This window comes from Musa acuminata, chromosome BXJ3-9, assembly GCF_036884655.1.
Source record: "Musa acuminata AAA Group cultivar baxijiao chromosome BXJ3-9, Cavendish_Baxijiao_AAA, whole genome shotgun sequence".
Classification (NCBI taxonomy): Eukaryota; Viridiplantae; Streptophyta; class Magnoliopsida; order Zingiberales; family Musaceae; genus Musa; species Musa acuminata.
Window position 1 is genome coordinate 41,944,219 of NC_088357.1, and position 20,832 is coordinate 41,965,050.

Here is a 20,832-nt window from a genome sequence, read left to right on the forward strand (position 1 = left end):
CAAAGAACTTGTCATTGAGTTGTCGATCGATAAAGACTTTGATGAGTATTTATCTTTTTTATTTTAAATTATTGTGTTAAATATAGATTTATTGAATCATAGTTTAAATCATTGTTTTGAATCATATTTTTTTGAGTGTTTACCTTGTTGCAATAGAAGTGTTTTTCTTGTTATTGTTGAATCATATTTTTGTGAGTGTTAACCTTGCTGCAACAGAAGTGATTTTAGTGTTCTTGTTGAATCATCTTTTTGTGAAATACTTGTTGCTATAGGTGGTGTTTCTTCTTCAATCAGTTGTGTTTCAGACTCATAGTTTTGAGTGGTTCTACTATCAGTCTTGTTGAATCATGTTCTTGCTGCTATTAGTTATTATTTCTGACTCATGGTCCTATTAAATCATGTTCTTGTTGCTATCATAGTGAGGAAGAATCATGAATGTCTGCTTTCATTACAGTTTTTTATTTTAGAATCTTATTTTATTAATGGTGTTTTTGCTATATGATTGTTTTATCAATTGTGATAGTATTTTTAATGAAAGTTAGAACGAAGGGGATGGAATAATAAGAGTTGGGGAATGAAACAGTACAAAAGTAGGAAGATTTTGCTGATGCTATAGAGTTTTGTGTTAGGATCAAGTGATATATAAAAGATGATAAATATAGAATTAAGGTGATATGCTAAATTATTTATGTGAGATTATTTGACAATAGTTAAATGGTTGATTGATATGTAAGAAATCTTTGATACAACAAAATAATTATGACAGAAACACAATAAAACTAATGCGAAAATAAAATAGCATACCTCCGGTCATTGTTGTCAAAAATTTCTACAGCGATTTCTTCTTGAACTTTGGTACTTCTCAGCTTAGAACTCTCGCTTTAGATGGTGTAGGAAATCCTTTTGACTTCAAAAAGATGTTGAGTCGAGGGACCAAAATCCTCATTTATATAGATGTTCTTCCATCAAGAACATTTATTATTATCAACTCATAACGTTGAAAAATTAATTCAAATTTGTAACGTTTGTACCATAACGAAGAACTTAACGATATTAAATATTTAATAATAATGGTTACATTTAGAATAAAAAATCAAAATATTTAAAACATAATAAATGAAGAAATTGATTATAATGAATTATGAATCTTAATGAGAACAGTTACATTATTATTAAATATGATATTTAAAAATAATAATTATATTTTTTCATTTGGTCCATATGTTTAGCTTAATAATTTGAATTAATCTTTCTCGAACAACTTTCTTAAGAAATAAATATATGAATTATAGTGATAAGTCCTCTAAGAGCGAGTATTATCATTCATGTATCATGATGTATTTAGTTTCTTAATCATAATGTGGTAATATTACTTAATGAATAAACCTTATATTTATTCTTGGTCCAATAACAATATATTTTCTCAAAATAATGTACACATGAATGAAAAAAATATCACAATATATAAGAGTTTCAATATCATTACAAAGTTGAACCAAGTCCTATTTTCTCTACATGATCCTTGAATTTCAGAGGTAGCATGCCTTTAGTCAAAGGATCTGCAATCATCAATTTAGTGGTAATATGCTCAATGACCACTTTTTTTTCTTTTACACGTTCTCTTATAGCTAAATACTTAATGTCGATATGTTTACTTCGACTTCCACTTTTTTTGTATTTAGCCATAAAGACAACAGCTGAATTATCGTAGAAAATTCTTAATGGCCTATAAATAGAATCCATGATTCTAAGCCTAGAAATGAAACTCTTAAATTATATACCATATGAAGTAGCCTCAAAATAGGAGATAAACTCAGCTTCCATGGTAGAAGTAACAGTAAGGTCTGCTTGGTGCTTCTCCAAGAAATAGCTCTACCAGCCATCATAAAAATATATTTTGATGTTGATTTACAAGAATCAACACAACCGAATAAGTCTGAATCTGAGTAACCAACCACATTCAGATTGTCTGTATGTCTATACATAAGCATGTAATCTTTGGTTCCTAGTAGATACCTCATCACTTTCTTTGCAGCTCTCTAGTGGTTTATACCTGGATTACTCTGATATCAACCTAGCATCCCCACAATAAATGCAATATCAGGTCTAGTACAGAAGCATATGGAATGTTTTTCATTGATTCGCTTTCAAAGTTGTTCTTTGGGCATTGGTTCAAATTGAACCTATCACCTTTCACAATGGGAGCAACACTTGGTGAACAATCCTTCATTCGAAATCTTTCTAAAAGTTTATCGATATAGATTTCTTATGATAGACCTAAAATACCTCGAGCTATATTTGTATGGATTTTAATGCCAAAGACATAAGATGCTTCACCCATATCCTTATGTATATTATATGAAATTTTATCCTTATGTATTGACCATTTGTCCTTATGTATATTATATGAAATTTTAAAATGGCCATATTGAGGTGGAAGGGTGTTCAGAATATAGTGCACCAGGAAGAATTTTGACATATTAACCTCAAGTTTCTTAAGTTGAGCCACAATATCTCGTATTTGCATTATGTGCTCATGCACACCCTTTATGTTGGTGAGTCTAAGGGATGAGAATTTCATTATTAGGGTACTTGCTAGTGCCTTATCCGAAGTAATGAATTGTTCATCAATAGCTTTTAGCAAGTCTCAGACATTTTTATGCTGGTCAACAGAACCACATATGCCAGCAGTTATCTTAGTTTTGATAAACATCACGTTGAGCCGATTGGATCGCTCCCATTGCTCACATAACGTGATCTCAGTTGGAGTGCTGGTATTAGTGACTATAGGTGGTTCGTCTTTCCTAATAACATAATCAATATCCATCCACCCTAAATGGAGAACTCTCTCCTTCCATATCTTATAGTTATCACCACTAAGTTCGGGAATATCACATCGAATATCAGAGAAATTAAAAATTTGAGAAACTGCATAAAATCAAACATTCTTATGTCAAAATTTGAAGCTTAATAGTCTAAATTGCATGTTTTACCAATGTAAAACATGCCAAAAAAAATATGAATCTCATAACATAAAAATTATCTGTGGGCTAAACTCTTAATTCAAATAGATTCAAATGGTCTTTATGGTAAAACTATCAAATTATATTCCAATTCATAATCCCTATGCGTAAATTATGAAAATAATCTGATATTTTATCTTGATTAATTATATTAATATAATAAAAGATTCTATGAGATAATAATTATTATATGAAATATAATCAGTTACAATATGATGTCTAATTACTTATGTGATCCTTATTTTAACTTTATATATAATTTTAATTAATTAAGGATGGCCAATTCTTAATATATAATATGATGACTAATTCTTAATTAATTAATATTATATGGATCACTAGACATTTTAGACATATAAAATTAACTCATAAGCATGATTAAATATAATCAAATATGCATACATGAGCATTTTATTGTCTAAAATTATTGAAAATGTTATATCCTCATAATTTGAAGTTTCAAAAAGAAATCAAAATCAAATCATTTTCATGGCATAAATCTTTGATACCAACTTATGTTTCTAAATCATTATGATAGAAACACAATAAAACTAATACAGAAATAAAATAGCGTACCTCCAGCCATTATTGTCAAGAATTTCTACAGCGATTTCTTCTTGAACTTTGGCACTTCTCGGCTCAGAACTCTCGCTTTAGATAGTATAAGAAATCATTTTGACTTCAAAGAGATATTGAGCCAAAGGACTAAAATCTTCATTTATATAGATGTTCTCAACATTTATTATCACCAACTCATAACGTTGAAGAATTAATTTAAATTTGTAACGTTTGAACCATAATGAAGAACTTAATGATATTAAATATTTAATAATAATAGTTATATTTAGAATAAAAAATAAAATATTTAAAACATAATAAATAAAAAAATTGATTATAATGAATTATGAATCTTAATGAGAACGGTTATATTATTATTAAATATGATATTTAATAATAACGATTACACGATAAATATTATGATATGATTAGAATGAATTCTACGTTATTAAGAAAATTTTTAAAAGCAATAATCTAATATGAGTATGTTTTAAATATTTTTATACATAAATTGTAAAGTGTAAACAGTGAAGAATGAAGGCTACTACTGCAGTCTTATATCAGCGTACACATCCAATGAATATAGCATCTGAAGCAAATTACTCAACCATGTAGTATGCATGCTAATGTTGACTGGTGCAAAACTGGCTCTTTCTGACATTGAAATCCCACAATCCAAAAAGGAGAGCAGTGAGTGGCCAAATCCCCAAGCATTAATGAGTGATCCATTCATTGAATTTCTTCATTTAAAGATGGATACAAAACTGGACACAAAACTAAGGAATGAACATTACAATCTTACACTGACACCTAACAATGATAGATGGATATCCATTACAACAAAAGTGTATAGAACTGGACATTGCAATCTTACACTAAAACCCTAAAAATGAAAGGGACAGTGAAATGGATACAAAACTTAGGAATGCAGCAGCACAACCCAATCTACTTAAAGCACATAACATTTAAAAGCTCCTTGATTGATGATACAATCACATATGCCTTTTTATTTAGACCAAGTGTACAAATAAGGTAAATTGCAATCCAAAAAAATAATCGGAGCTTTCCAATATAATTTCTCCCTCGATGTACTCCTGGCCAACCCGACTTCGCGCACTTTTACTCTTCACAGCAAATTAGGAATTACTCTATTTTCTCCTTTACATATAGGTGGACCAATTCGATTAAAGAATCAATATCCTACACCTAAAACAAGGAATGCTTGTCAAGAGAAATTAATTGTTGAACCAACAAAAGTATATAACCAACAAAGATGAAATCGTTAGAAGATAAAATCATTAGAATGGCAGGAGAAATTTGTTGTAGAAGTCGCATGCACAATCTAACATTATCTCTCAGGGATATAAAGCGAAATAACCTTTGTATATGAATAAATACTAGCAAGCCTATACAGCGGAATTAAATGAAATCACAATCAAATAAAACACTAAGATATACATGGAGGGTAAAAATCACGGGGCAAACTAGAGATAATCCACTATGAGAATAATGAATATACAAATATTAATCTCTTGCCCTAAACCCTAGCAACAATCACAAGAGAATAATTGGGATACAAGGATCACGTCACACTATCTACGATATCTAAAACCTCCCCAAGTAATCACAGCAAGATTCTACTGTAGATTTGATCTAACCTGAGATGAGAACACTTCTTGATGATTGAAAACAGTCTCTCTACATTGTCCTTATTTTTTTCCCTTTCTTTCTCTTGTTTTTCTGCCTTTTTCTTCTCCTCTTTGCTGTTGCGAAGATCACCACATTGCTGCCCTTTTTTGCCTAAAAAACACAGCTACCTTCCTTGCCAAAACGCAGCCACCATACCTCCCTTATATTGATCTAAGGTTAGGTTAAGAGGAGGTGTGGGTTGTGGGCTGATAAAGCCCACCATGGGCTGAACCCACTTTGGGCTGTCAGCCCAACAACCTCCCCCTTTAGCCCATAAGAGAGGTTGTCCCATGCCTCCTCAATATGAAGCCATGCCGACCAGTTGTCGACATATCTCCTGTCTTTCTTTTGGTAAAGTCTTTGTCAACATGTCTGCTCCGTTGTCATCTATGTGAATTTTCTGAAGCTGCAACCGCTTCTCTTCAAATACATTTCAAATCCAGTGGTATCTGACATCTTTATGCTTTGACTTGGAATGAAACATTGGGTTCTTACACAAATAGATGACACTCTAGTTGTCACAATGCATCACATAATTTTTCTATTTCAACCCCAATTCTTATAAGAATTCTTTCATCCATAACATTTCTTTGCATACCTCTGTAGCAGTAATATATTCTGCTTTTGTGGTGGAGAGAGCAATACACCTTTGCAACCTGGATTGCCATGATACAGCTCCCCCTACAAAAGTAAGTACATAACCTGAAGTAGACTTCCTTGTATCTATATCTCTTGCCATATTTGTATCTGTGTAACCTGTCAACACATGTGGTCCACCTCTAAAGCTTAAACAAACCTTAGAGCTCCCTCTAAGTTATCTAAAAATTCACTTCACTGCTGCCCAATGCTCTTTGCCTGGATTTGTAAGAAATCTGCTAGTAACACCAACTGTATATGTGATGTCTGGCCTCGTACATACCATTGCATACATTAAACTTCCAACTGCTAAAGTATAAGGAACCTTTTGTATTTTCTCCTTCTCCTCATCACTTGACGGACTCTGTTCTGAGCACAACTTGAAGTAAGCTGCAAGAGGAGAACCAACTGGTTTTGCATTGCTCATACTGAATCTTTCCAATACCTTCTCGATGTATTTCTCCTGTGACAACCAAATCTTCTTATTTTTTCTATCACGAGAAATCTGCATACCCAGTATTTGCTTTGCTGGCCCAATGTCCTTTATTGCAAAAGACTCACTCAACTCTTTCAATCTATCAATTTTAGACATATTTTTCCCAAGAATAAGCATGTCATCAACATAAAGTAAGAGAATAATAAAATTCTCACCAAACCATTTGATGTACACACAATGATCTAAAGTCGTTCTTTTGTATCAATTTTCTGTCATAAATGAATAAAACTTTCTATACCACTGTCTTGGAGCTTGCTTTAGCCCATACAAGCTCTTCTTCAATTTGCACATCTAACTGCTCAACCTCCAAATCCTAGTTAGCAACAATACCAAGAGCAACACGAATAGAAGACATTTTAACAAAAGAAGAAAAAATCTCTTCAAAGTCAATACCTTTCTTTTGACCAAAGCCTTTCACAACCAATCTAGCTTTGTACTTTGGTTGAGAATAATATTCTTGAGTCTTCAACCTGAAAACTCACTTGTTCTTTAAGGCCTTCATTCCATTTGGTAGTAGCACCAAATCATAAGTGTGTTTCTTCTAAAGAGCATTCATCTCTTCCTACATAGCAACTAACCACTTCTCTTTTTGCTCACTTTTAACTGCTTCCTGGTAATTCTCTAGTTCATCTGCATTAGTAAGCATCACATGCTCATCTGTAGAGTACCTTCTGGAAGGTTGACGTTGTCTAGAAGATCTTCTCAACTGAGGTTCTGCGGGAAGTTGCTCTCCAACTTCTTCTTGCTCAACATGTCCTGCAGGTAGATCAATATCAGACTCTACACTATCTTCCTGCACATCTCCCCCATCACCCTGATATACTGGAGGAGAAATTGGGTCACAATCTGCTAATCCTTCTACAAAAGTATTGGCTAGTGCATTCTTCTTCAAATCTTTAAAAGTTTGATCCTCAAAGAAGACTACGTCTCTACTTCTAAACACCTTCTGCTTTTCTAGATCCCAAAGCCTGTAACCAAAATAATCATGTGAGTAGCCAAGAAAAATACATTATTTAGACTTACCATCTAGCTTGGACCTCTCATTGTCTGGAATATGTGCAAATGCACGACAACCAAATACTCTCAAATGCCTATAGGAAACATCTTTCCCTGACCATACATGCTCTGTAACATCACCATCTAGGGATGTACATGGTGATAAGTTAATCACATCAACTGCAGTCCTCAAAGCCTCATCCCAAAACCTTTTAGGTAGCTTGGTCTGTGAAAGTATACATCTGATCTTTTCCATGATGGTGCGGTTCATCCTTTCTGCAATTGCATTATGCTGAGGTGTACCAAAAACTATCATCTCATGTTGGATTCTATGTGACCTGTAATAATTATTAAATAATCATGTATACTCACCACCATTATTTGATATTATGTATTTCAATTGCCTTTCTATCTCCCTTTCAACCCTGGCATAAAACTCTTTGAAGATAATAATAACCTGATCTTTGGTCTTCAAAGCATAGGCCCAAACTTTCTTAGAAAAATCATCTATAAAAGTGATAAAATAAAGTGCACTACTTATACCAAGAACATCAACAGATCCACCAGGAGTTTTTGTTCTCAAAGGACCACATACATCTGTATAAACACAATCTAAGACATGCATTTTTCTAGACAAAGCAGGACTAGCAAATGAAACTCTATGTTGTTTACCTGCCAAACAATCAATACAAGAGTTCAGATGTATACCTTTGAGGTTTGGCAATACCTCTCTCTTGGAAAGAGCTTGCAGCCCCTTCTCGCTCATGTGTCCCAATCGCCTATGCCACAACTCTATGCTGAAGTCTTTTTTTATAGCATTTAACTGCTCACCATAAGCTTTAGCCTACAACCTGTACAAAGTATGACATTTCTTTCCATTAGCTATAACAAGAGAACCCTTACTGAGCTTCCATTGCTCTTTGTGAAATATGCTATTATAGTCTTCATCATCTAGCCTTCCAACTAAAATTAAATTCAGCCTCAAGTCAACCACATGCCTCACATCTTTAAGCACCAATTTGCAGCCAAGGTTGGTCTTTAAATGGATATCACCTATGCCTATGATGTCTGCTGTGCCATAGTTTCCCATCTTGACAATACCAAAATTTTCAGACCTGTATGTAGCAAAAAACTCCCTCTGTGGTGTAGCATGATAAGAAGCACCTGTGTCAATCACCCACTCAAGATCCTGACATGCACAAGAAAAAATATCATCAGAAGGAGACAAAATCAAATAATCACCACCCTACACTATAGTTGTGATATTATCTTTTGACTCTATAGACTCCATTTCTTTTCCCTTTTTCTTGCTCTTCTTAGGTTGCTTGCATTGGTTCTTGTAATGTCCTTTCTCACCACAGTTATAGCAAACAATATCTCTTGATCTTGACTTGCTCCTACTCATGCATGAACTGCTTCTAGACTTTGACCTTCCTCTGTTCTCTGAGATAAGTGCCTGTGAATCATTCTGAGATGTTGCTGAACTCTTTCTTCTCAACTCCTCATTCAACAAACTGCTTGTTACTTGACTCATAGTGATAACACCATCTGACACAGAATTACTGAGGGAAACCACCAGTGTCTCCCAACTTTCTAGTAATGAACTGAGAAGTAACAATGCCTACAACTCATCATCAAGAGACATTTTCATAGAGGATAACTGGTTAGTAATACTTTGCATTTAATTCAAATGCTCAACAATATAAGCATCCTCTCTATATTTTAGGTTCATAAATTTTTTGATCAAAAAAGCTTTGTTGCCAACTATTTTTATTTTTCTTTCATAGAGACTTTCCAACTTTTTCCAAAGAGAATATGCAAAAATTTCAGTAGAAACATGGTGAAAGACACTATCATCAAGCCACTGTCGAATAAACCCAATTATTTTTCGATCTAACCTCTTCCACTCATCATCTATCATAGTTATGGGTTTTGCACTATCCCCCTACAAAGGTCCATACAAATTTTTGCAATACAAGAGATCTTCCATTTTTGGTTTCTATATCATCCAATTGTTTCCATTTAAACTAATCATGCAAGAAACATTACTGGCCTCCATGTTCAAATACAAAAATTAAATCACCAAAACCCTTGCTTTGATACCAGTTGATAGGGATATAAAACGGAATAACCTTTGTATATGAACAAATACTAGCAGGCCATGATATGCAACAAAATTAAATGAAATCATAATCAAATAGAACTCCAAGATATACATGAAAAATCCCTCCAATGTGAAGGGTAAAAACCACGGGGCAAACTAGAAATAATCCACTATGAGAATAATGAATATACAAATCTCAATCTCTTGCCCTAAACCCTAGCAACAATCACAAGAGAATAACTGGGATACAAGGATCACGTCACTGTCTACGATATCTAAAACCTCCCAAAGTAATCACAGCAAGAGTCTACTATAGATTTGATCTAACCTAAGATGAGAAAACTGTTAGATGATTGAGAACAGTCTCTTTGCGTTGTCCTTGTTTTCTTCCCTTTCTTTCTTTTGTTTTTCTACATTTTTCTTCTCCTCTTTGCTGCTACGAAGATCACCATGTTGCTGCCCTTTTCTGCCAAAAAACGTAACCACCTTTCTTACCAAAGCGCAGCCACCACACCCCCCTTATATTAATCTAGGGTTAGGTTAAGAGGGGGTGTGGGTTGTGGGCTGATAAAGCTCACCATGGGCTGAACCCACTTTGGGCTATCAGCCCAACATATGCTCCATCCAAGAATTTCTCATCATAAATCACATACCACAATAGCATAATCCATACATATTCAAACTTAAGCTAGAACTCTAACTTGATATTAATATTCACAATATTGCTAAAACTCTGACCTGATATTGAGATGTTGTAGAGAAGCACATGTTGATTGTGAAGAGCTTTACTGCAAACCCTACGTGACTGATTTAGGGTTTAAAAAAAAAAAAAGGAGTCAAACCCGGGGCCACCCTAGGTCAAGCGCTCTTTTTTCTACCATTGAATTAACTGATTAAATGATCATTTTATTACTCGTAAAATACTAATTAAGTATGTGATATCAGATACAATGTCTTCCATCAGTGCAATAAATAATATTATAAAAAAATAAAAAAAAATTTATTTTAATTTCATAACCATAAAGAGCCTAATATAACTTTTAAAAGTACAAACAGTAAGATGTTATAAGGGTTCAAATACAAGAGAATCTATAATTAGTGTTAAATCTCGGATTTTGATGATGAAACTAATTGATTGTGTTTAGATGTTTAACTGTATTTTAAGTAATGCAGGTCTACTCGATTAGGATTAGACAGTTAATGCAGGAGGAATTGACGTTGCGCCAGAGGAGATCACGTTAGGATATTGGATGACAGAAGGCTTCGGACGTCGGGCATCGGGCATCGGGCCAAGAGCGGAATTGCGCCAAGGATATCGGGGTTGTAGAGGTCAACCGTCGATTGGGCAACAAGCCGCAAGAGAGGACGATGCGCTGAAGAATCGGACGAAGCGTTAACCAATGATGTGTCGGGCAACAGAATGTCAATTCGCGTTATAATAATTGTCTAGATCGGAGTAGAGTTTTGGCTTGTGTGTGCAGGATTAACTACGATAACGATAAAGACATAAAGCGAAACAAAGTGTCGGAGTCAAGCGCGAAGGATTTGTTGCGAGTTCGAGAGTTCGACGGAAGTCCGAAGGTTCGTCGGGAATGCTGCCGGAACTAGCCGAGAATGAGTAGAGAGCTTGTCGAAGGGTTTTCGGAAGCTCGCCGGAAGGTTCGTTGGAAGTTCGCGGAGCTCACCGAGAAAGATCGGAGCTTGCCGAAGAAGCTCGTTCGAACTCGCCAAGATCAAATCATGAAGTCTAGGAGCTTGCCGAGAGTCCGCAGAATGGTTTCCGAGAGTTCGTCGAAAAACCATCGAAAGTTCGTCGGAGCTCGTCGGAAAAAGTCTTGACTTGCGGACTTTGTAATAGCTTAGAAAATATCTTTAAATTCGTAGTTAGCACGTTAATTAGGATTAGGATTAGGTGTTAATCGTATAACATAAGTAGGGGCCAATTGGGCCCGAGTTCGGACTGGTTTGGGCAAGTTTGGAGCCTAATCAGTCCTTATTTTGTTGTCGTTGGTGTGTCTTTGGGTCTGATCTCGACCAGACGGGTAGAATCTGGGAGGAGAAGAAGCGGATGGGGTTGGACCTTACCTACGGAACGGCTTTCAATCTGAGGAGAGATCTCGATGCCCAAATTCTCTCCAGGTATGTATTATTTTCTCAGCAAAATCACAGTCACGATGTGCAATGTCGCAACAGCCACTGATTATGAATGTCATATTGGTACTGACTATTTGATCTAGTTATTAGAAGCTCAGAGTAGCGAGTTGTATTCTATGCTTTCTCCTGCACTTGTTCAGGCTTCTAATGGTGGTCTGCTGTATATTATCTAAGGGGGTCTTACTTGATTGAGTGAAATGTACTGAATCGAGAGAAAAATAGCGCATATTTATGGTTGAAGTTTTCGTCTTATAGTTGTAGCAAGGCTGATCAGAAACATAAGCATGGGGATGGGTTTGTATGGCGGTGAAATTGTAGGTGAAAAAGTTTGTATAGTATTGTTTCTCCGTCTTTTTTTTATTTGATTCAGAACGTTTTAGTGAGTGGAAATATGCTCTGAGCTTGTCTCATCTTTATATATATGACAAATATGAACCAAAGAAGAGAGGCCCATCTGGGGTGGGTTACCTTGAAGGTCCAAGCATCTCTAGTTCCTTCTCTGACTGAGTTCAGCTTTCCCAAATCTTTCCTCTTGCATATTGAAGTGTTTGTATGAAGGTGGTTGACTGGCTGATAAGTTCATATTCTGATGTAGTTGGCTACTTTGTTGTCTTATACTTGTTTGGCCCATACATCTGTTTTTTTCCTTTTTTTTTTTTGTGATATTCAAAAACCTTTTCATATATATCGGCCTCTCATTTAGATCTGGAAAGTGGGTTAGGTTGTTTCCCCCATTAACTTATATATATGATATGGGTCAACAGGGAGAATGTAAGATCTGGCATTGGCTATTAACTGGTCCTTGTTGTCTAGGGTTGCCTTTAGGTAATATCATTATCTACCAGCATATTTCACATTTCGCTGATGCAGCTCCTTAATGGTTTAAGGATAAATATTCTTTATTTGAATATAGATGACCTACACATAAGATTGAAATACAATGAAAGAGTATTTTAAGTTTATATAGTGGGTGTAACTTGACCATGCAAACCATAAGTTTTCCCAAATTTGGGCAGGTTGTGTCGGATCATGGACTCAGGCTTAAAAATCTTAAGACAACCTGAATTTGGATTAAACATGTATTTAGTTGTCAAGCATCTTGAATAGCTTCAGGTGGTTCATAATTTTTAAATATGCAAAAAATTTAAACATTTATTTTTGAAGTATTAATTTCTGTTTAGACCATTTGTGAGGTAGACATAGGATTGGTAAATCTTATATGAAAATTTTGGTTTGCATTTTTTGTATGGACTTTTATTCTAAGTCAATCTAAGAAAATGACATGAGGGTTTTATCAAGAAGCTATTTGCCAATAACAAAGTGCTGGAAATACCAAGGAGCTAGGAAGAAATTTAGAAGTGAAGAAAAGATAAATGGTGTTCTGATATCAGATATTTAATGCAATAATTGCAAGTTCACACCTAAAACTAAGTGTATATCTTGTCTAATGCTTATGATTTGGTCAACATCTAGAAGCCATTGGAGGTACTCTGAGAGTGTGCACCTATATTTCTAAGTGTCCAATCTTTGTTTGTTAGGAAATGACTGAACAATGTGTTTAAGATCAATGGGGTAAGTATCTGATGAGTATTAATTTCTGATATGTGAGACTGACCTAGCATGTAATATCTGATATACTAATTTGACTTCTTTTATCTAGTATAACTCTTTATGTTCCTAATAGGATTGCATTATCATTTGCAGATTCCAAAGACCTCCCGGAGCATTGCCCTCTTCCATGCTAGGATTTGAGGCTCTCACTGGTGGCTTGGATGATTTTGCTTTTGAAGATTACCTTAACTGTATGTGTTTTTTCTTCTTTTACAAGTTTTATCTCTTTCAATTTCTCAAATTTAGTCTCTGAGAAGTTTTTGCATATGTCTAGCATTCCTTGCATATTGTTTTCGTAAGGGATATAATGCTATCTTTCTGTCACAATTGTGGAATTTTATGATATTTTGTTGACTATCCTAGTTTGCTCCTTACTATTTCTGCTGATAAATCAATATCTTCATTTAGGATTGTTCTATGTTTTCATTTAACATGTGACAATTATAGTCCATGGTGAAGAGCTAAGCATGCTGACACATGTATGCACAATGCACCCTGCTTACTCAGGAAAGAGGACCCTATGTAATGAGTCTGAGATCATTATCAATATGTTTTTCCAAGTATCAATGGCTCTTATGTACCTTCGTATATGGCAGGGCAATGCAGAATTTTCATCTAATTTGCTGCTTGTAGTTTTGGACAAATGGGTTAGCAGATTGTTGGCAATTCTCGTGAGCCTTAGATTTAGAGTGTTAAGTGAAGTGTGGCTTTTTGACCAACTTACTGGTAGTGCTATCTTCCAGTACAACTAGAAGAACTGGTTATGGTTATTATGATGCTTTACTTAAATGAGTCTGTCACAGTTTATAATATATTTTTTTTCTTTTTTCTTTTTCCATTATTGTTTTTGAATTTACATGCTGTGTTGTTGTCTAATATTTTTTTCTCTTTTCGGATTTGCAGTGCCACAGGACTCGGAAACATTCAAGCCACTGGACATGCATCACGGGATGGAAGTTCGCCTTGGCATATCAAAAGGACCTGTTTGTCCAAGTTTCATCTGAAGTTATTGTTCTATGTTGGGTGACACTGGCAACGTTTGCTTCATGAAACATGTTATGAGACGCCATTTGATATTTTGAACTTGTTCGACAGTGACATTGAGATTTATCTAAATGTACTTGAACAAGTGAAATGATGAATCAGGACTTCTTGCGCTTGCATTAGCATATATGAAAAGCTGCGAGATTCATATGTAGAAACTTATTGGACGAGTACACAAAATGATAGATTGATTAATGGCCATGAGCAGCTACTTGGGATGAAACACTCTAGCTAAGATAGTGCTGGCTCTCGACAGTTCGTTGCAGGGAGATTTGAGCCTATGTGAAACGGCTGCATGGTTAATGTCTGGGCTCTGCTATAATAACTCATTTTTTCTTTCTATGAATGGAGAAATACGTGACCTTAATTATGGTTGTCGTTGAAGGATTTCCTCTCGACAAGTACAAGCCAAAATCACTCATTACCAAGTCTCCAAAGCTTCTTGTAATCTGTACATGGCTTCCAAAGCTCAACACATTTGGCATACTACGTTCTCTATAGGATTCATCGTTGCCATCCGACAGTTTCTGGCACTTTCTACACCAAAAAATGTTCTTGTCTGTTCTAATGGATCTATTGATGTTCTTGTCTGTTCTAATGGATCTATTGTCTAACTAGCGTGGCTTCTCCTTTATCAGGCCACGATCCTCTCTTCACACACAAACGAGAGCGAGAGAGAGAGAGAGAGAGAGAGAGAGAGAGAGAGAGAGAGAGTCCCAAAGCAGTAATGGAGGTGGTGAACAACGAGTTTGAGGTGGGCGAATGCAAGGGCCAAAAGCTCGTTGACGGAGAGCAGATGCCGCTGGTGCTCCGCCCAGCCGAAGCCCAAAAGCGAGGCCTATGCTCACTGGTGGCAACGCTCAAGGCCAACAAGGTGTGGTTCGAGGAGAAGCTGCTGCAGCACAGCGCCGTCCTCTTCAGGGGATTCGACGTGCGCGACGCCGAGGGCTTCAACGAGATCGTCGATGCCTTCGGGTGGGACGACATTCGCTATGTCGGCCCTGCGCCAAGGACTCACGTCCACAAGCGCGTGTGGACCGCCAACGAAGGACCCCTGTCCGAGTTCATATACTACCACCATGAGATGGTTCTGGTGAGCTCGAAGCCCCATGCTTCCTTGTTCGATCGATGAAGTGATCAGATATATGTACCTTTTACTGATATGTGATGGTCAGATCAACGAATTCCCCACCAAGGTGATCCTTTTCTGCCAAGTGCCGCCGCCGGAGGGCGGTGAGACGCCCTTCGTGCCGAGCTTTCGAGTCACGGAGAGAATGCTTGAGGAGTACCCCGACAACGTGAGGGAGATGGAGGAGAAGGGACTGCGATACACCTTCACTGCCGTCAGCAAGAACGACACCACCTCCATGAGGGGAAGAGGATGGGAGGACGCCTTCGGCACATCCGATCCGGTCGAAGCAGAGCGAAGGTGCCATCATCCATCTCGTCCTCCACAGCAGAAGCATGTAGTTCTAATGAATGGAGTCAACGGTGCAGGGCCAGGGCACTGGGAATGAACATCGAGTGGCTCCCAAACGGCGGGGCGACGACCATCTTGGGGCCGCGGCCCTTGACTCGGGTCTTCCCGGGGAGGAAGGCAAGGCGCATGTGGTTCAACACCGTCGTCGGCATGCATGGCAAGGAGACCAGCTCGGCGACCATGGCGGACGGGTCGGAGATACCCGAACACGTCGTGAAGAGGTGCGGCGAGATCATCGAGGAGGAGAGCGTGCAGTTCAAGTGGGAGGAAGGGGACGTGCTCTTCTTGGATAATCTGGCCTTGCTCCATGGGAGGCGGCCTTCGCTGCCGCCGAGGAAAGTCCTCGTTGCCACCTGCAAGTGAACTGGTCCTTCCAATAGCCAACAATAAAAGATCAACTGTGTTAAGCATCAACTCTAATATAAATATAAATATAAATATAAATATATATATATATATATAAATAAATATAAATATATATATATATATATATATAAATATAAATATATATATATATATATATTATATGTATTTAAGTATGTATATATGTATATATATGTATGTATGTATATATGTATGTGTGTGTTTGTGTGTGTGTTTAAGAAGTATTCATGACATCAATTTATCATATATTCTGTATCTTATGATGGTTGCAATATCATATGCTTTACCGTGACTTGAGTTGGACCTATAAAAGGTTGTTTTTATGAATTGGATCGACTTATATTAACATGCATCAATCAATCCTCTTTAAGATAGTATAGAATCTTCCATAAAATAAATACCAATATAGTTTTCTTCTTAAATACCGAGAATTGGAGGCCAATATGCATTGAAATATTGAGAAATTAAAAAAATAAACAAAATTATTTACTCATTTTCTAATTAATGAATTAAAAAACCCAAAAATGGCAGGCATGCTAATTTGCATGGGTTGACTCGGACCCTAACCTTTCCCGGTTCTCGAGCGCGTTTGCTGCGCCGCGCCCAAAACCCCAACCGTCACCCCCATTTCAAGCTGTAGGGTTTATCGCACCACAAGAAGAGGGCAGCTCACACCACCCTCAATGGCTGCTATACTTACCTTCTTGCATTGCATTTCTTCAGAAGTATGATCTGAATAATAGATCACTTGGATGATATAAAATACAGATTGATGATAAAAGTAAATTTATTTGTTATATTGCATGGAAGATTGTAGAATGGAAAAGCAACATATGTCATGGACTTAGGTGCTTTGCAGTGTATGCTTAACAGTAGATAGTGGAAGCAAACAGTAATCATCAAGAAATGAGAAAGATGTCTGAAAAAAAAGTAGAAAAGCATCTTTATTTTCCTTGATGGGTTGCCCTACAGTTAAGCTCCCTTTAGAAAGATAGCAAGAATTTGTTGGTTCAGGAAGCCAGCTTAAGTGTTGTTGATTAGATGCTTTCTTTTTAAGTTCCTTATCCTTTCACTTGATTATTGAATTGAAAAAGTCAACTAGACAAGTTGGTTTAATCATGAACTCGGTGATCCAATGACTGATTAGTACCAGTAACTCAACGAGTTCTTTCCTGGAAAGAACAGTACGGGATTTTGTTAATTACACCCCCTTAGTGTACGTCAAACCCTTACCCTATCCATACCTAGGCTCTCAGGAACCCGATCTATGGGGTCCTCAGTTCCATCTGGATATGAGTTGTTCAGGTTACAAAACAGTACGAGTTACGCTACGATATTAATATCTATAGTTTACATAAGTTAGTATAATTAAAAAAACAAACGTCACCAATTAAAATGTTGATATATTATTACCTGATTATATTCCAAACAATTAAATCTTACATAGTAATATGTATCAAATGATGCAAACATATAATTGAAGCTTACATAGTAAAAGAACTGATAGTGGAAACGAAATGAACATTTTTGGTCAAATTTTGAACAAGCCATTGCCCAAATTACAGCAGTAAGCAATAGGGCAGACTCTTCGAGAAGGAAATTTTACTGAAGGGCAACATACAGCACCTATGACTAGTTCTAGCGACATAGTGAGACACCCAATTCCCAATCATCTGTTGGAAGCATCCGTGTACGTCCATGGAAGCTGACGACGGAATCTGTAAGAAATCACGGTGGTGATATGGGTTAAAGAAATGAAGCCGTGCTGTGCTTTATTTCATCTGTAGCGGCGACCTTGGAAAACTGGATGATTGTTCTCAATAATAGCCAGCGCTTCTGAGCCCTCCTTGCTCGGTTTCAGCAGCCTTGCTTACGTCGCCAAGAAACACAAGACGACCTGTGGAAATTTCAATCCATTTTAAGTATGTTGATCATGGATAAAAATCCATCTACATTCATTAGTTCTTTATTCATATGGCTTCTTTTCAAGGGCACTATAGGCATTCTACTCTCACAAGCCCAATGAATCTGACTGTAACTTTGAAGAACTTATACTAAATGTAATTTAATTATTTGCTGATTTCTAAATAAAAGCTTTAATATTATGTTTTACATTATATCAGAATTTTGGTCCAAGACCTTAGGATCTATCGGTTCTCAAGTTGAGTCAATAAGTTTCTATTCAGCATTTTGACTTGTGCAGCAATGAAATAAGTAAATTAAATTGTTGAATTTTTATTAAGGCCCTAAAACTATTAACTGTTCAACATGTAGTTTCGATCTGGGGCATTAAAATCCACCCAAGCTTTCACTGTGACTGGTTGCTTTCAAATTGATCTATTGACAAATATTTGGATTCTCACTAGAAGCCAAAGTCCTATACTACAAAATGCAAGATAACTAATTGTAACTCAATAAGCATGCCCCTTCCTCATTGGGTCATCAGTTCTCTACTACCTTTTTTCTGAATTAGTATACTTGAAGGCTAAAGATGATTGGTAAGCTTTCAAACTTTTAAAAGCAAAAAATTAAGAAAAGAGAAATACCATCTGCACGGATAGCAACTTCCCTTATGCGCCTAACAAGTCCAGTAATTGGGTCACTGAAAACTTTAGTCTCCAGGTTGCCCTCCAAATACAAAATCGCCCTATAATAAAGGAAGTAGCAAGTGTTTACCATTGACACTCATATATTTTTCCTTTGAAAAATATAAAATGCAAGAACATACAATAAATTTACTTGACACATCTCACATCACAATTAACAATTCTCAATCACATAGATGATTGTCATTCACAAAATTACTTCATATATATATATATATATATATATATATATAACATTAAGGAATTTATTAACATCATGGCAAATCAATACTCAATATGTCTAAAGGCCATGTTAATGGTATAAACATCGTACATATAAGTTAACATAGATGTAGGATGTGCACACATTCAAACGGTCCCATTTCCAAGTATGAACTTTGGACGAGAAAAAGCATATATCCTATTGATTTGTTTACTCAATAGCACAAATTCCGTGGAACTCCTCATGATGATGAACTTACCGTGGTTCATTTAAGTTGATGAACTTGCTTTCATGAACAAATAGCATAGCAATCTATATGTGGTCCTTTAGGATTTCAAGAAGTTCCTTGACATATAGGCAGACTACCTCACTGAAGCTGGTGGCTCGATAGAACAGAATTTGCTCAAGAATCAGACAATATATTTCTACTAAATAAGTCCTTAATCTACATTTTTTGCAGAATCAGAATCCAACGGTTCCTACATAAAGCAACTTAGGTTGTTGGCATATGATTCTTTAGTAAATTTAGATGAGAACATATCTGAACATTCGTTTGCTTCAGCTAAATAGTAATCAATATAATTAAATAATTAGTAGATTGAGATATCAAAGAAACCACTGGTAGCAACAAAGAAAGGAACATATTCATTAGTTAGGCTCATTCATATATGATTTCCAGGATGAACTTGTGACACTGGTATAACGACATTCCTCTCGACCACATTTAATGTGCTTATCGCACAGAATGACTAAAAAAACCAAAGAAACTTCAATGATTCATCACCCTTGTAAACATCATCTACAACTGTTTACATGTGAAAGACTTAGAACATTTGGCATTTTTCGGTCCGAACTTCCTGAGTTAGCATTAATCGCCAAATTATGAATAGAATAAATTCACCTAAATCAAGATCATAAGTTCACCAACTGTGAATAGGATAAGTTTTCAATAATTGCATGATTATGGAATCATGATGTGAGAACCAAGTTAACAAAGGCATACAAGAAACTTGGATCAGCAGTATTGCAGATAAAATCAATTGATTCAATTGCAAAGCCATATAGAACGAATGACATTATCGACATCGTTCTCAGCTATATTATCAGACAACTTACCCAGGCTTGACGTGCTTAAGGGCGAGGCCGCTGAGCCGATCAGAGTACACACAAACCCTGTGCCACTGCACGGCGCACCGCTCGGCGTACTCTCTCGGCTCCTCATTCTCAAGGGGCCGGCGATTGTTCCGGATCCCTCCGGTACCCAGCGAGAAGAGCACCACGGCGCGCCCGCTCCTCAGATATTTTTGCACCGGTTGCTGCCCCACCTTCCCGACAACGACCGCCTTCGGGACAGACAGATCTCCCGATCAAAACAAAGCCCGTCGGTTATCGATAGGGTTCGCCGTGAAATTTTACCTTGTAAACACCTTGGTCGAGGCCGCTTTCGAGGGGGCGTTGGAAGGGGGCACGCCGCTGTGGAGCCTCGGAGGCAGCTGTGGCATCAGCGGCGCCAATTGAGGGGGAAGGGGGAGTGGTCTCTTCCGAGCGAGGGGTGCCACCTTCGGATGTGGAGTCAGACTCGTCGGGGGAGGAGAGGGAAGTGGAGGAGAAGCGGGAGTCTGAGGGGAGAAGGATCTGGCGGCAGAGTGGAGGACCGCGACAGATTACGCGCTTGGAGAGGGAGGCAAAGGCGGAGAAGGAAGAGGAGGAAGCAGCCATCTGAGGGTGGTGTGAGCTGCCCTCTTCTTCTTGTGGTGCGATAAACCCTACAGCTTGAAATGGGGGTGACGGCTGGGGTTTTGGGCGCGGCGCAGCAAACGCGCTCGAGAACCGGGAAAGGTTAGGGTCC

General features: G+C 37.0%; 3 protein-coding genes across 4 annotated transcripts; 2 read left to right on the forward strand and 1 right to left on the reverse strand.

The window, feature by feature from the left end:
• Positions 1 to 11,500: 11,500 nt before the first annotated feature.
• On the forward strand, positions 11,501 to 14,438 carry LOC103998634 (cyclin-B1-2-like). Its single transcript, XM_065167430.1, has 3 exons — positions 11,501 to 11,641; positions 13,361 to 13,458; positions 14,171 to 14,438. Exons 1-3 carry the CDS (start codon positions 11,571 to 11,573, stop codon positions 14,269 to 14,271), a joined length of 270 nt encoding a protein of 89 aa, XP_065023502.1. The 5' UTR covers positions 11,501 to 11,570; the 3' UTR covers positions 14,272 to 14,438.
• A 136-nt stretch (positions 14,439 to 14,574) lies between these two features.
• On the forward strand, positions 14,575 to 16,238 carry LOC135649233 (clavaminate synthase-like protein At3g21360). Of its 2 annotated transcripts, none has more exons than XM_065167428.1 (3): positions 14,575 to 15,404; positions 15,487 to 15,740; positions 15,809 to 16,238. In XM_065167428.1, exons 1-3 carry the CDS (start codon positions 15,039 to 15,041, stop codon positions 16,152 to 16,154), a joined length of 966 nt encoding a protein of 321 aa, XP_065023500.1. In that variant the 5' UTR covers positions 14,575 to 15,038; the 3' UTR covers positions 16,155 to 16,238. The 2 variants fall into 2 exon arrangements, with proteins under 2 accessions (XP_065023500.1, XP_065023501.1); XM_065167429.1 differs by having other exon boundaries at positions 15,815 to 16,238.
• Positions 16,239 to 17,558: 1,320 nt separating this feature from the next.
• LOC135649419 (single-stranded DNA-binding protein, mitochondrial-like) lies at positions 17,559 to 20,810 on the reverse strand. The gene is made up of 4 exons (XM_065167741.1): positions 20,400 to 20,810; positions 20,100 to 20,326; positions 18,722 to 18,822; positions 17,559 to 18,072 (listed from the first exon to the last, which is right to left on the reverse strand). Exons 1-4 carry the CDS (start codon positions 20,700 to 20,702, stop codon positions 17,993 to 17,995), a joined length of 711 nt encoding a protein of 236 aa, XP_065023813.1. The 5' UTR covers positions 20,703 to 20,810; the 3' UTR covers positions 17,559 to 17,992.
• Between the last annotated feature and the right edge of the window lie 22 nt (positions 20,811 to 20,832).